Here is a 14723-nt window from a genome sequence, read left to right as displayed (position 1 = left end):
CGTCCCCTGCCCCTCGGCCCCCGCGGCCCCGCGGGGCGGCCTGGCAGGCCCCCTCCTACCTGGAGGGGCACAGCCTCCGCTCGTGGCACAGGGCCAGGCTGGGTCACGGTGGGGAGACCGGGGCCCTGTCACCTACTCGCGGCTGCAGGTGGGGGAAGGGCGGCCACCGGCGCGCTCGCAGCAGTGCGCATGCGCACTTGCAAGGGGCTGCACGCCGTCCCAGGGTCCTCCGAGGGGTGGTCCGTCAAACTTCGGGACTACATTTCCCATAAGCCCGCAGGGCCACACCGTAGGGACTCTCAGGAAAGTTTTCACCTTGTTCAGCCGATCGGATGAGTGTTGACCATGATAATCCCTTGGCCTGGACCTCATTTCCACCAAAGGGAGTATGAGTTACAATCACCACCTCCCCCAAAATAGGAATCCTGGCTTTTAAAGGTTACACAGGTAATCTATGATCACAGCATTTGAATTAGAAAATATGTATAAAATAGAGCAAATATCACCCATGATCTCACCTTTCAAAGATAACTATATATAACATATTAAGTTACCTTTCTGATACTAAAAATAAATAAAACTGGCCATAAAGGTACCATGTGCTGTCAGTAGGATTTTTTTTTTTTTTTAAGTTTTGGATTTACAGTAAAATTTGAGGAGAAAGTTCCAATGTACCACGTGTGCCCACACATGAATGGCCTCCCCCACTATCAACACCCAGTACCAGAGTGGTATATTTGTTACAATTAAATGTACACTGACAAGACACCCAAAGTCCATAGTTTACATTAGGGTTCACGCTGGGTGTTGAACGTTCTATGGGTTTTGACAAACATACAGTGACATGTATCCACCACCATAGTATCACACAGTAGTTTTACTGCACACAAATTCCCCTGTGCTCCATCGATTCCTCCTTCCCTCCCTCTCCCTAAGTCCCCGAAAGTCACTGACCTTTGTACTGTACCGCTAGGATTATTACTGAGTCCAAGCTGCACGGAAGACCAATAAGTCAACAAATAAGTTGTTGGGGCAAGGAATAGCCACTGAACTGGGAAAGCAAGCAGACCAGGAAGATGATGAACTCATGTCCCAAAGAACCATCTTGCCTACTTTCGGATTCGGGCATCCTTTATACATCCCATAAAAGGGGAGGGAGTGGAGTCAAACAGTTCCTGGTTCCCGGCAGCCTCTGGAGGGGATATGTTAATTTCTTCTTCGTGCAGTTATTCACAGGTGGGCCTGGTCAAGGTGCTTCCAGTGAGCTGAAGAAAGGTATTTTAGCCTAATGCACATGACCTGGGAAGCAGGGTTCCCAGAGATGGGTGATTATGTATAATGTAAGCTTTGAGGCAATATCCCTTTAGTGATTAACTTCTAATAGAATACAAAATTTCTTCCCTATTAACAGTTGTCTTTTTCAGAATGTCATATAGTTAGAATCATTCAGTTTGTAGCCTTTTCAAGTTGGTTTCTTTCACTTGCTGCTGCTGCTGCTAAGTCACTTCAGTTGTGTCCGACTCTTTGTGACCCCATAGACGACAGCCCACCAGGCTCCCCTGTCCCTGGGATTCTCCAGGCAAGAACACTGGAGTGGGTTGCCATTTCCTCCTTCAATGCATGAAAGTGAAAAGTGAAAGTGAAGTCGCTCAGTCGTGTCCGACCCTCAGCGACCCCATGGACTGCAGCCTTCCAGGCTCCTCCGTCCATGGGATTTTCCAGGCAGAAGTACTGGAGTGGGGTGCCATTGCCTTCTCCATTCTTTCACTTAGTAATATGCATTTAAAGTTCCTCCATGTCTTTTCATGGCTTGTCAGCTCATTTCTTTTTAGCACTGAATAATATTTCATTGTCTGCATGTACCACCATTTTATCTACCCATTCAGCAACTGAAAGACATCTTGGCTGCTTCCAAGTTTTGACAATTATAAAAGCTTCTATAAACATCCCTGTGCAGTGTTTTGCATGGAAATAAAATGTTTCTCATTTGTGTAAATGTCAAGGAACACAATGATTAGGTTGTATAGTGAGAATATAGCCTTGTAGAAAACTGCCAGACTGTCTTCCAGACTGGCTGTACCATTTTGCATCCCCACCAGCAATGAATGAGAGTTCCTGTTGCTTCACATCCCTGTCAGCTTTTGCTGTTGTCAGTGTTGTGGACTTTGGCCATGCTCATAGGTGTGTAGTAGAGCAACCAGTTTTCAATTAAACAATATACGGTCTCAAAATCTACTGTTATTGAACCAGACCTGGGTCTGTATGCACACACTGAAGCCAATGTGTGATGCCAGGTTGTGGTAAACAGAAGTGCAGAGTTTATGGCAAGGCTAAGCAAGGTGTAGGGTCAGATACTGCTTCAAAGAATGGAATTCCCTGATGTCTTTCAGGGAAAATTTTTTAAAGACAGGATGGGGCTTCCCTGGTGGTCTAGTGGTTGAGAGTGCACCTGCCAATGCAGGGGACGTGGGTTTGACCCCTGGTTCGGGAAGATCCCATATGCTGTGGAACATCTGTAGCCATGCACCACAGCTACTGAGCCAGGGCTCTAGAGCCTCTAGCCTCAACTACTGAAACCCGAGCGCCTGAGAGCCTGTGCGCCACAACTAGTGAAGCCACCACAATGAGAAGCCCACACGCATTTAGAGAGCAGCCCCCGCCCTCAGCAACTAGAGAAAGCCACACGCAGCAATGAAGACCCCCACAGCCAAAAATATATAAACAAACCAATCTTAAAAAAGCAAAGACAGGGTGAAGGAGAAGGTTGTGGGGTAATCAGCTCATGGACATTTTTATGATTGACTGGTGATGAAGTAATCAGGAGTCTCCCTTGATTGACTCACCAACCTTCTGGTTTCAACCAGTCTGGGGTCTACATGTTTGTGGTCAATATTTAGTTAACTTCTTCTATCTGGTGGAGGTTTCAAGAAGTAGCTCAAGGATATGGTTCACAATATTATCTACAGCCCTTGAGGAGTAACTAAAGGTCCCTGAATTTGTCTAATGGTTAAACAATTACTATTTTGACTTGCTTGACTCTGTTTTTATGTTTGTATTTCTTGGATTAAATTTGCTCCTTGAACCTTGGGGAAGGCCTACAAGACAAAAGTTTTCTTCAAGCAAGAGGCAGGCAGAGGGGACTTCCATGCTGATCCAATGTTAGGAATCCACCTTGCAAAACAGGGGATATAGGTTCGATCCGTGGTAGGGAACTAAGACCCCACATGCAACCAAGCCTGAGCCCATCTGCTTGCCCCAACGAAAGATCCAGATCAAGACCAAAGACCCCGTATGCTGCAATTAAAAGACCCGATGCAATTAAAGAAATATTTTTAAAATGTTTTCTCTTTACTCAAAATCAAAGAAAAGCAATATGATAACATATGTAATATCATTTTGACCTATCAGTTTGGACAATTTTTAAAAGAGTAAGGATACCCAGGGTTGGAACAACTTGGCGAAAAAAAGTTTTTAATGTGTATTCATTCATTTATTTTATTATTTATTTTTGGCTGTGATGGTTCTTCGTTGCTACACATGGGCTTTCTCTAGTTGCGGTGAGCCAGGTCCTCACCGAGGTGGCTTCTCTTGTTATAGAGCGCCGGCTTTAGGCTTACGGGCTCAGTAGTTGTGGCTCACAGGCTCCACAGCAAAGGCTTAATAGTTGCGGCTCACAGGCTTAGTTACTGCGCCACGGCATGCGGGATCCTCCCAGACCAGGGATTGAACTGGTGTCCCTTGCACTAAAGGCAGATTCTTAACCACTGGACCACCAGGGAAGCCCCGAAAAAAAATTTTTTATGCACTTCTGGTAGGACTATAATACATAAAATCTTTCTGAAGGCCTTATTGTATCAAAAGTTAAAATTTTTAAATTATAGATTTTAATCTTGTACTACGATGTATATACATGAATGTTCTCACATTGCAGCCTATATCTGCTACGAAACACTGGAAAAATCTAAAAATCTTTCAGTAGATGTAATTAAAATAATCATAATATGTAAATGGAATTTGGGGAGACATTGAAAATGATAATGCATACTAACTCCATTCGGCTTCTCTGGTAGCTCAGTGGTGAAGAATCCACCTGCCAATGCAGGAAACTTGGGTTCAATCTCTGGGTCGGGAAGATCCCCTGGAGAAGGAAATGGCAGCCTACTCCAGTATTCTTGCCTGGGAAGTCATATTGACAGAGGAGTCTGGCAGTCTACAGTCTATGGGGTTGCAAAGAGTTGGACAGGGCTGAGCAATTGAGCACACACACACATATGCTAACTCCATGGGGGAGGTGTCTAATGCATTCAGAAATGAAAACTGCAGATCACACAGATTATGTAGAGTGTGAGCCTATTTTTGTAAAAAATTATACATATTTTAAAAAGACTAAATACTTAAATGTATAAAAAGAATAAATACACACTCTTCCCCCAATGAGTTAAATTCCACACACATGAGTTAAATTCCCGACTGCCTTATGCAACAACGTAGAGTACTGTGTGTGGGGTTGTTTCTGAAGACCTTGCACATTATTCTTTATTAATTTCCTCTTAGGAATAAAGGGAAAGTGTGGAGGAGTAAAAAAAAACATACTGCAAATTTTAATTTAAATGTTGCCTTTAATTTTTTTGACCTTCCACTAAGGTTTCACACTTTCTCAGTCAACTACCCACCGTGTCCCAGTGGCTGTTGCATCTTCCCAGCATGTTGGAGCATCAACTTCCTTTCCAACAAGCATCAGCACCTCGCAGTAACTACATGCTTGGACGGTGCTGTTATCGGATGCAAAAAGACTTTGTTACGATAGTGACTGTTGAGAGTGGAGCAAATATTCCAAAGCACATAAATAAAGTGTGGTTTGTTCCTGCATGCATGCGCGCTGAGTCGCTTCAGTCGTGTCCTACTCTTTGGTGACCCTGTGGACCAGAGCCCACCAGGCTCCTCTGCTCCTCTGTCTATGGGTTTGTTCCTAGATACTGGCAAAAAAAAATTTATTTTTGTTCATTTGATCAAATGACATTCCCATGGGGCACGGATCCTAGATCATCCAATTTTATCAAACAACTTGTGTACTCTGTTACATTAAGATTCATTGGTCTTTCTTGCACTTTGAATGGATCCTTTATCTCAAATCCATGATTTTGTCATATCATACCCTGGTCACTTGAAAAATACTGGCTTACTGAGTCCTAAAGATCTTTAAAATGTTGATACATTTTACTGCATAGTATCAAATGACCATAATAATATCACCACTGGTCTCAACAGAAAAGCTTTCATAAGTTTTGGGAAGCAGAATCAGGTTTTTGCCAACATTCAAATTTTCACTTGAAAGATAATTTTACCATTGAGGAACAACTTGTAGTCACTTGTTTTTCTTGAAATGACAGCTCACTTCATTCATTTTTGAGAAAATGTCTGCCAAACACCCAGCCTTCGATTGACTGTAAGCCATTCAAGTAAAAATATTTCATGAGAAAAGCAGCTAGTTCAACTCATGACTCAAACAAGAGCACAAGTGGTTTTCCTGGAGACAACATTGCATCTCTGTGTGCAGCAGAAGTATTATACTCTGTATGTACTTCCTGTTTCATCGGACAGAATATTAAAAAGGCGAGCGCTGAAAGGTTGAGACAAGCACAATTAATCATTCTTACTGCTCCACTGAAGTCATTCTTTAGTGAAACTGGCGCTTCTTTCCTGTAATTGTGTGAGAGTGCAGACAGCAGGGACCACCAGGAACTTCCCTCGTGGTCTGGTGATTAGGACTCTGTGCTTCCACCGCACGGGGCATGGGTTCCACCCCTGGTCTGGGAACTGTGACCCTGCATGCCTCAGCACGGCCCGAAAACACTAAAAGAAGGCAGTGACTGCCAGTGCAGTTTGGTGCCACTGTCTGGAACCCCCAGGAGACTCCCCAGCATGTAATTTTTCAAAAGTGACCTTGACCTCCTGGACCGTCAGCAAGGGTCTTGGAGACCTCAGGGGTCTGTGGGTCATACTTAATGCACAGTCACTGTGCACTATTATCACACCTAAAAATTTCACAGTATTTCCTAAATACTATTCAAATATCCAGTTGGTGTTCACATTTCCAACTTGTTTCCATGAGCATCATACATTTCTTCAAATTTTTCAAACTCAAGATCCAGTCGGGGACTTCCCTGGTCCAGTGGCTAAGACTCCTAACTCCCAATGCAGTGGGCCCAGGTTTGATCCCCAATCAGGAAACTAGATCCCACGTGATGCAACTGAGAGTGTGCATGCCAAAACTAAAGATCCTGTGCACTCTAAGACCTGGCACAGCCAAATAAATAAATATTTTTTAAAAAATCCAAATGAATCCATGGCCCAGGATTATTGTCTTTTAATACATAGGTCCTTCCTCCAAACCTTTTTTTCCCCTTTGTTACTTATATGCTAAAAACACTGGATTGTCTAATCTGAAGAACTTCCACATGGTCTGGACTGTCTTGATCACCTTATATTTTAATTGTCAATTTTCTCTTCCTTCATCTGAACTCTGAACCTGAGGTCAAGGTTTAATAAGAAATTTTAGCCAAATATTATCAGTGATTCCTTACTCCTTTCCAGGTCTTGAAACAATTCTTTTTCTGAATAAGTTTAATTTTTCCCCCAAGTGTCTTTGTTTTCTACTCCTTTATTCAGCATTCCTGCCATCGTTTATCAAGCACCTGCTGGCGGCAGGCACTGTGTGTGGACACTGCTCTGAGTGACCCAGAGCCCTCTCCTTGTGAGCTTCCATTCTACTTGGGAAGACAGGCAATAAACAAGTAAAACAGAGCGTGTCAGATGGCGTTTACTGCTAAGAAGGTCATATCAGGGACTTCCCTGGTGGTCCAGTGCTTAGGATCTGCAATTCCACTGCAGGGGCAAGGGTTTGATCCCTGGTCAGGGAGCTAAGATTCTACACACCACTTGGCACGCCCCCCACAAAAGTTGTATCAGGAGCTTGTGGAGGGGTGTGTTTTTGAGCAGAATGGCTAGTGAAGGCTTTACTCAGCAGGTTAGGTTTGAGCCAAGACTCTCTTAGACTCCATAATTCCTATAATCATAACTCTAAGACTCCATAATCAGACCCCTACCGGTGGATATTCCTTCCTTGTATTATTTCCAGTGTCTGACAACACCACTCCATCTGGTCCCCAATTTCTCCCAGCCAGTTGACCAGCCTCCCTCTTTTTTATAGCTGAGATGATGGAAAAGGAATGATATCTAATCACAAGCTTTTCCCTCCTTGTTTAGGGCTCTGAGAAGTGATCTTCAATTTACTTTTTTCAAGGCAAAACTACAAAGTAGGGGCCCTGCAAAAATTCTTCTAATTTGTAGCAAAGTGAATATATTATGCTATCTTTTCCTTTATTTTTTTAAAAATTATTTGGTTGCATCAGGTTTTCGTTGCAGCACGTGGGATCTTTGTTCCGTTATGGGGGATCTTTTGTTGGAGGTACCGACCCTCTAGCTGTGGCGTCCGGCCTCAGTAGTTGTAGCAACAGGCTTAGTTGCTCTGCAGCAAGGAGTTTCTCAGGTGGCTCAGTGGTAAAAGAATCCACCTGCCAATGCAGGAGACGCAGGACATGCTGGTTCAATCCCTGAGTGGGGAAGATCCCCTGGAGGAGGAAATGGCAACCCACTCCACTCTTCTTGCCCGGAGAATCCCCATGGACAGAGGAGCCTGGCGGGCTGCAGTTCACAGGGTTGTAGAGTCAGACACGACAGCACACACGCGCATGCACGTGGGGTCTTAGTTCCCTGACTAGGGATCGCGAGGTGGGTTCTTAACCACTGGACCACCAGGGGAGTTTCTTTCCTTTGTTTTTAACATAAATGAACTCTGGGGAATGGAACTAACCTGAGCCTCAAAAAATTTTTTATCTTATTTGAGTGCTTGACAAGGCCATCTTAATCCTCAATGAACGAAGGGGTCTTACAAGGTCAGTGGCTGAGATCCAGGGATCCTCTGTGCATACGAGGACTGTCTGTCTCATTTGTCACGGCCTTTCCAGCACTGTGCTTGCTGTAGATGAGGAAGGAATGAATGACCGGAGCAGGAAGTAAGGACACTTGAAACCCAGCTACGGCCGGTATTGTGCACGTCTGTCCACCTGAGTGCACCAACAGCTACCTGTGCATCGTGCATCCTGCTGGAGTGGGCAGCTTCCAGCATCACCTGACTTTTCAGGGCTGCCCACCTCAATGGGCCAGCAGTGCCTCCGCAACACACCAGGGTAGGTAGCTGCTCCTCTGGCCCTTCTCTCGGGCTGGCCAGTTCTTGGGATTGCAAAGAACTCCAGCTATTTCCTCGCTCTATCTCCACTTGGTGAAGAGACACCTAAAGACTACACTAAAAATAGAAGAAAAAAAGATTTCCCTGGTGGCCCAGTGGTAAAGAATCTGCCTTGCAATGCAGAGGACCAGGGTTGGATCCCTGCTCAGAGAACTCAGAATCTAATATCCCACACGCCGCAGAGCAACTAAGCCTGCGCGTCACATCTAGGATGTGTGTACTACATCTAGGAGGTCCCAGATGATGGAACGACGATCCCAAGTGCTGCAACCAAGACAGGAATCAGCCAAAGTAAGTAAATAATCAAACAAATTTTAAAAAAGAATATCCTATTTATCCCACCTTAGGGGAAAAAAATCATAGTCATTCTGAATCAGGTTTAATTTTGGGTACATTGGTTTTTATAGAGAATTTAGAGATAACTGCATATAAGTCAGAAAGACATAGGCTTGAATATTATTGGACACTATTATTCTTTTAAAAAGCAAATATTCTGAACTTGTTTTATTTCTTCTATTTGCCTTAGTCTTTTTTTTATAATATATTTATTTTTAATTGGAGGATAATTGCTTTACAGTGTTGTGTTGGTTTCTGCCATACATCAGCACCGTTCAGCCACAGGTATACACGTCCCCTCCTTCTTGTATCTCCTTCCCACCTCCCACCCCATTCCACCCCTCTAGGTTGTCACTGAGCACCAGGCTGAGCTCCCTGCACTGCACAGCAACTTCCCATTAGCTCTCTGTTTCACACATGGTAATGTATATATTTCAGTGTTACTTCATCCCACCCTCTCCTTCCCCCATTGGACAAAGTATTATTACAAAATAAGCAACTGAATCAAAGCTTCCTCTATTTTAAGAGCAGATCCATAAATATTAACAGAACAGATCAGGACTCCATTGGTCCAAATACCTGTTCACAAATGGAAAAAGCCTGGAGAAGCCAACAAGTTTTAATTCTGACAAAGATAAGCTGTTTATGGCTTCAAAATGATAACATGACTGTTTTAGGGGCTCCCCCAGGCCATGTTCAGGTTCAATTTTTCCTTAGAAGGACTCAGAACTCAGCAAGCTGTTATACTCATGGCTACATTTTACTGCAGTGAAAGGATACAGATTAAAATCAGAAACGGAAACGGCACAAAGGCCAAGGTCCAGAAGACACGAGGCACAAGATTCCAGCTGTCCTCTCTCAGCGGTGTCATGCACACAGCACTTGATCCTCCTAGCAATGGTGTGTGACATCATACGCGGGGTACAGCTAACCCTAAGCTCAGCTGAACCTTGGTATCCAGGGTCTTTACTGGAGGTTGGTTGATCATATGGGCATGTCTGACTGCCTACATGGCTGACCTTAGTCTCCAGCCCCTTCCCATGTCACACTGATACCCTGGGATCAAAAAAAGGAATACATGTTTATTGTTTTATGCCATGGAGTTTTAGGTGTTTCTTATACTATAGCAACAGCTAACTGATTCAGTGGGGGTAGTAAACAGAGCAACAAAAGTACTTTTTGAAATTAAAGTGTACTGACACAAATCAGATAACCGTTAAGACATACTTTCTCAACACACTGCTGTCAAGCAAACATTTCTGCTTCTAAATGTGACAATGAAGTGTCAGCAATGCTTCTTCTTTAGTTTAAAAAGTGTTTCTTAGGGGATATAAGTATACCTATGGCTGACTCATGTTGAGGTTTGACAGAAAACAGCAAAATTCTGTAAAGCAATTATCCTTCAATAAAAAATAAATTAATTAAAAAAATGGTTCTTGCATCATTTTCCTTGTCGGCTAGATCTTTAACATTTTTTAATTAAAATATTGTTTTAAGTGTAAGAACACTTGGGACTCCCCTGGTGGTCCAGTGGCTAAGACTTGGAGCTCCCAATGCAGGGGACGTGGTCGAGGAACTAGATCCCACACGCCACAGCTAAGAGTTCACATGTTGCCGCTAGAAAAGAAACTTTGTGCCGCAACAAAGGTGGGTGCCGCAACTAAGCCCCAGTGCAGCCAAATAAATTAATTTTTTTTAATGTAGGACATTCAAGATGAGATGTATCTCCTTAGCAGATTTTTTAAGTATACTGTGCAGTAGTGTTTTGCATGAGCACAGTGTGGTACAGTAGATTTCTAGAATTCATTCATTTTGCATAACAGAAATTTTAAACCTGTAATTAGTAACCTACGGGATTAACACATTTAAAAGATGCCATTTCGGGCTTCCCTGGTGGCCCAGTAGTAGGAATCCCCCTTGCCATGCAGGGACACCGGTTAGATCCCTGGCCCAGGAAGATCCCACGTGCTGGGGAGCAACTAAGCCCATGCACCGCAACCACTGCGCCTTCGCGCCCTAGCACCCTCGCTCCGCAACAGAAGCCCCTGCAGCAAGAAGCCCGAACACCGCACCCGGATAGTAGCCCCCACTCTCTGCAACTAGAGAAAGCCCTGGAGCAGCAACGAAGACCCAGCCCGGCCAAAAATAAGTAAATAAATAACACCATTTTCTTCTAATACTTTCATGATGTCACTTATTTACATTTAAATATTTTATCTCTTTGGTATTTAAATTGGATATGGATTCAACTTTATTTTTCTCCCTGATACCATGTGTTAATAAGTTCATCTTTGCTACACTGACTTTAGGTGCCACCTTTGTCAAACATAAAATATTTGTAATTGGTTATACTTCTGAACTTTCTATTTCTGTTCCACTGGTCTTTCTGTCTATTCATGCAACAATATCACACTTGTTATCATTGTGTTTTATGGTATGTTTAATTACTAGGGTCCAATCCCCCCTCATGAATCCCCTTTTCTATTTGTATTTTTATTGACAATTTTTTCAGAAAAGTTTTATATTTACCAAATATTGAGCAGATAGCAGAGCTCCATATCTCCCCCCCAACAAGAGTGCACAGTTTTCCTCTATTATTAACATCTTACATTAATTAGTATGGTTCATTTGCTGTAATTAATGAACCAATGCATGTGAGTGCTAAGTTGCTTCAGTCATGTTTGACTCTTTGCGACCCTAATGGGCTACAGCCCTCCAGGCTCCTCTGTCCATGGGATTCTCCAAGAATACAGAGTGGGTTGCCATGCCCTGCTCCAGGGGATCTTCCTGATTCAGGGTTCAAACCCAAATGTCTTATGTCTCCTGCAATGGCAGGCAGGTTTTTTACCAAGGACCACCTGGGAAGCCCAATTAATCAATAATAGTATATTATTAACTAAAAGCCATAGTTTTTCAGACTTCCTTAATTTTACTGACTACTTTTTCTGTTGCCAGATTCCATCCAGGAGGCTACATTTAGCCTTCACGTCTCCTTAGGCTTTGCTACAGACTGAATGTTTGTGTCTCCACAAAATTTATAGGTTGAAAACTAACCCCCAATGCAATGGTACTTAAAGGTAGGGTCTTTGAGGGGATGATTACGTCGGGAGGGTGAATCCATCATAAGTGTGCTTAGTCTAGAAAGCTCCCTCGCCCCTTCCACTATGCAAGGACTCATCAAGAAGACAGCTGTCTGATCCAGGAAGTGGTTCTAATCAGACACTAGATCTGCCCATGCCTTGACCATGACACCCCAGCTTCCAGAACTGTGAGAATTAAATATTATGTAAGCCAATAAATGTTGCTGTTAATGGGTTACTGAGCAATGGACTTTAGCAACGAAATCGAATTTTGATTACTTTGACAGCTTTGAGTACTGTCAGGCATTCTGATATTCCCCTATTGGTGAGTGTCTGATGTTTCTGTCATGGTTAGACTGGGGTTATGGGTTTTGGGGAGGAAGGCATTAGAGGTAAAAAGAACCATTTTTATCCTATCCTATCAAGGGCAGTATATTAGCTTCCTCGGGCTGTTATAAAATAAAAAAAGTATCACAAAGTGAGTGACTGAAAGCAACACAGACTTGTCCTTTCAGAGTTCTTGATTCTGAAATCCAATTGTTGGCAAGACCATGTAGCATCTGAAACCGACAGCGAGGAACCCTCCGTCGCTCCCTCCCAGCTTCCGAGATGCCGACACAGCCCCTTCTCTGCTGCCTCCATGGTCACGTGACATCCTCCTCTCGTCTCAGTGTCTCTTCTCCCCTTCTTATAAGGACACCAGTCACACCGGACTAAAGGCCAACCCTACTCAGTAGGACACCATCTTAAGTGATTATATCTGCGACAACCCACTTTCCAAATATAGTCCGCTCTGAGGTCCTGGGAAGGACGTGAATTTTGAGAGGATTCTATTCAACACAGGACAGGCACCGTCAACAGGATTTGACTGCTGGTGTTGATTTTGATCATCGGACTGGAGTAGCACTTGCCAGGCCTCTCCACTATAACGTGACCCTTCTCCTTTCCCCCTTTCCATACTGTCACTGCGGAAGGAAGTCCCTAGGAGCAGCCCACAATTAGGAAGTGCGAAGTTATGCTTCCGCCCTTTAGGGGGAAAGTTCCACATAATTTATTTACAATTCTTCTGCACAGGAGACTTATCTGTTTTCCCTACTTATTAATTTAGTCAATCAATCCAGTTACACGTAAAGCCAATTCAGAAGTATTAACTTGTCTCCCTGTGGGAAACAACTTGACCGACTTGTGGACAGTGCTTATGGGCAATTCCTTTTGCCTTTAGTCTAACTGAAAACTCCATTCATGTAAATCAGCACCTGTTTCCTCCACCCTCTTCAGAGAGGTCGCTTTATACATTTAGAAAGATAGATTCTCTTGTCACAATCTTCATTCTTGCCTGGGATCTGCCAACCTCCTAAATGATCTTTTAGAAATCTGCCTCCACTACGGTTCACTCTTGGTGTTGTAAAGTTTTATAGGCTATGAAAAACGTGTAATGTCAGGTATCCACCATATAAGTTATCAGAGTACAGAGGCTAAAGAAATATATTAAGCGACCCCACAAGAATGCAATCATCCAAAAACCAAACGTGGAAAATTCTACAGAACAAACGCCCTAGTTTTTAACAAGTAAATGGCACGGAAAAATGGGGGAGAGGGAAACTGTTGTAGATTAAGAGAGGCTTATGAGACACAATAACCAGTTGCTCTGTGAGGGCTTTCCCTAGATCTTGATTTGAACTAACCAACTGTAAAAGAGACTTTTTTTGATTTTTCTTTTTAAAATTTTTGGCAGTGTGACATGTGGAATCTTAGTTCCCTGACCAGGGGTTGAACCTGCATCCTCTGCACTGGAAACGTTGAGTCTTAACCACTGGATCACCAGGGAAGTTACAAAGAGACAACTTTTCAGATAAGCCAGTTAAGCAACACATTGAAAGTGGACACATGGATTCATTTCAAATGTGGCTGGGGAGAAAGACCCAAGTAGGAGTTTGTATTCCTGGTTTGACTGGGAAGGAAAACAAAGACAAGAATAGCTTTATCTCAGTAATGTTACAGCACGTTTTTTTTCAGTTTCTGTAGAAGGAAAACCAAGCTTGGAATACCTTCAAGAGCAGCAGCCATGTCACTCCCCAAGATCCTGGGATATGCCCAGTAGGAGAGTGGAGACAAAGGGATGCAACTGTCTTTTCCTTCACTTACCTGGTAAATTGCTGTTCATCCTTAGCACTCCTCTTCCAGGATGTCTTCCTGGCTTGCCTTACTGCAATAGCCCACCCCATCCCCCAAGAGCCTCCCTGCGCTTTCCGTCTCAGATCCCCATCAAGGCTTACTCCGTGACACTGGAGCTGGGTCTTGTGGGATGAGAAAGCTCAAGGGTATTTGCCAAGCCCCTGAGCCTGGCTGGAGCCCTGGGTACTCGGACCACAAGAAGTCATTGCATAATCTTAAATTAGGTAGTGGCTGCTGTTCCGTCTCCCTTTGGTTCAGTAAACCTCACCTCTCCTTCAAGAAGTACTGACTAAGCAGGGTCTGGCAGGGCCACCTTAAGGCTGCACCACCTTAAGCAGCCCCGCCCCCAGCACAACCAATAGCCCGTGGTGGTAACTGGCAACTGCACAGCTATGGCCATCCTGCTCCGGCCTGCAAGCTGGGGACTGTTCTCCTGGAGGGGCTACTGCTCCAGGGGGACGCAGGTGGGTAGGAGAGGAGGAGCCCCTTAGAGGGTGGGGGGCCTGGCTCCATGCTGCCCCAGCATCAGGAGATCTCCTGGGGAGGATCGCTGGGCTCACCCCATGTCAGATGTGGGTGTTTAGTGAGGGCGGCTGAAGCCCCTGTGTCTACCATGAGGGGGGCTGGGGGGTTTCAACTCCAGAGTGCCCCTTTGGGGCTCCGGAACACACACACATTTTGAAAGAATGCATGGGAGGCAGGAAGCTGGTTCTAGGCCAGGTCCTGTCATGGATTCGATGGCCTCTTTTCCCCGTCAGTAAAATGGGAAGAAATACCCAAGAAGGGCTCCAAGAACCCTAGGAGGCCCCTGCCAATGTGGGGCA

General features: G+C 44.2%; 1 protein-coding gene and 1 long non-coding RNA gene across 3 annotated transcripts in view; one reads left to right on the top strand and one right to left on the bottom strand.

The window, feature by feature from the left end:
- The window catches only part of LOC104996477, a 16409-nt gene extending 16248 nt beyond the window's left edge, over nucleotides 1–161 (bottom strand). The window contains exon 1 of the long non-coding RNA XR_826197.1: nucleotides 60–161. This is a non-coding gene — a long non-coding RNA (uncharacterized LOC104996477). The remainder of the gene's footprint in view (nucleotides 1–59) is intronic.
- A 14100-nt stretch (nucleotides 162–14261) lies between these two features.
- Nucleotides 14262–14723, top strand: part of LDHD (lactate dehydrogenase D) — a 4432-nt gene continuing 3970 nt past the window's right edge. For both annotated transcript variants that reach the window (XR_826196.1, XM_010850743.1), the window contains exon 1: nucleotides 14262–14363. Coding sequence is in view for 1 of the 2 variants with exons in the window: in XM_010850743.1 (XP_010849045.1) it covers nucleotides 14292–14363 (72 nt within the window). In the remaining variant the exon portion in view is untranslated. The remainder of the gene's footprint in view (nucleotides 14364–14723) is intronic.

The sequence above is a fragment of the Bison bison genome, unplaced genomic scaffold (assembly GCF_000754665.1).
Source record: "Bison bison bison isolate TAMUID 2011002044 unplaced genomic scaffold, Bison_UMD1.0 scf7180017864295, whole genome shotgun sequence".
Taxonomy (NCBI): Eukaryota; Metazoa; Chordata; class Mammalia; order Artiodactyla; family Bovidae; genus Bison; species Bison bison.
This window is presented reverse-complemented; position numbering and strand designations above follow the sequence as displayed.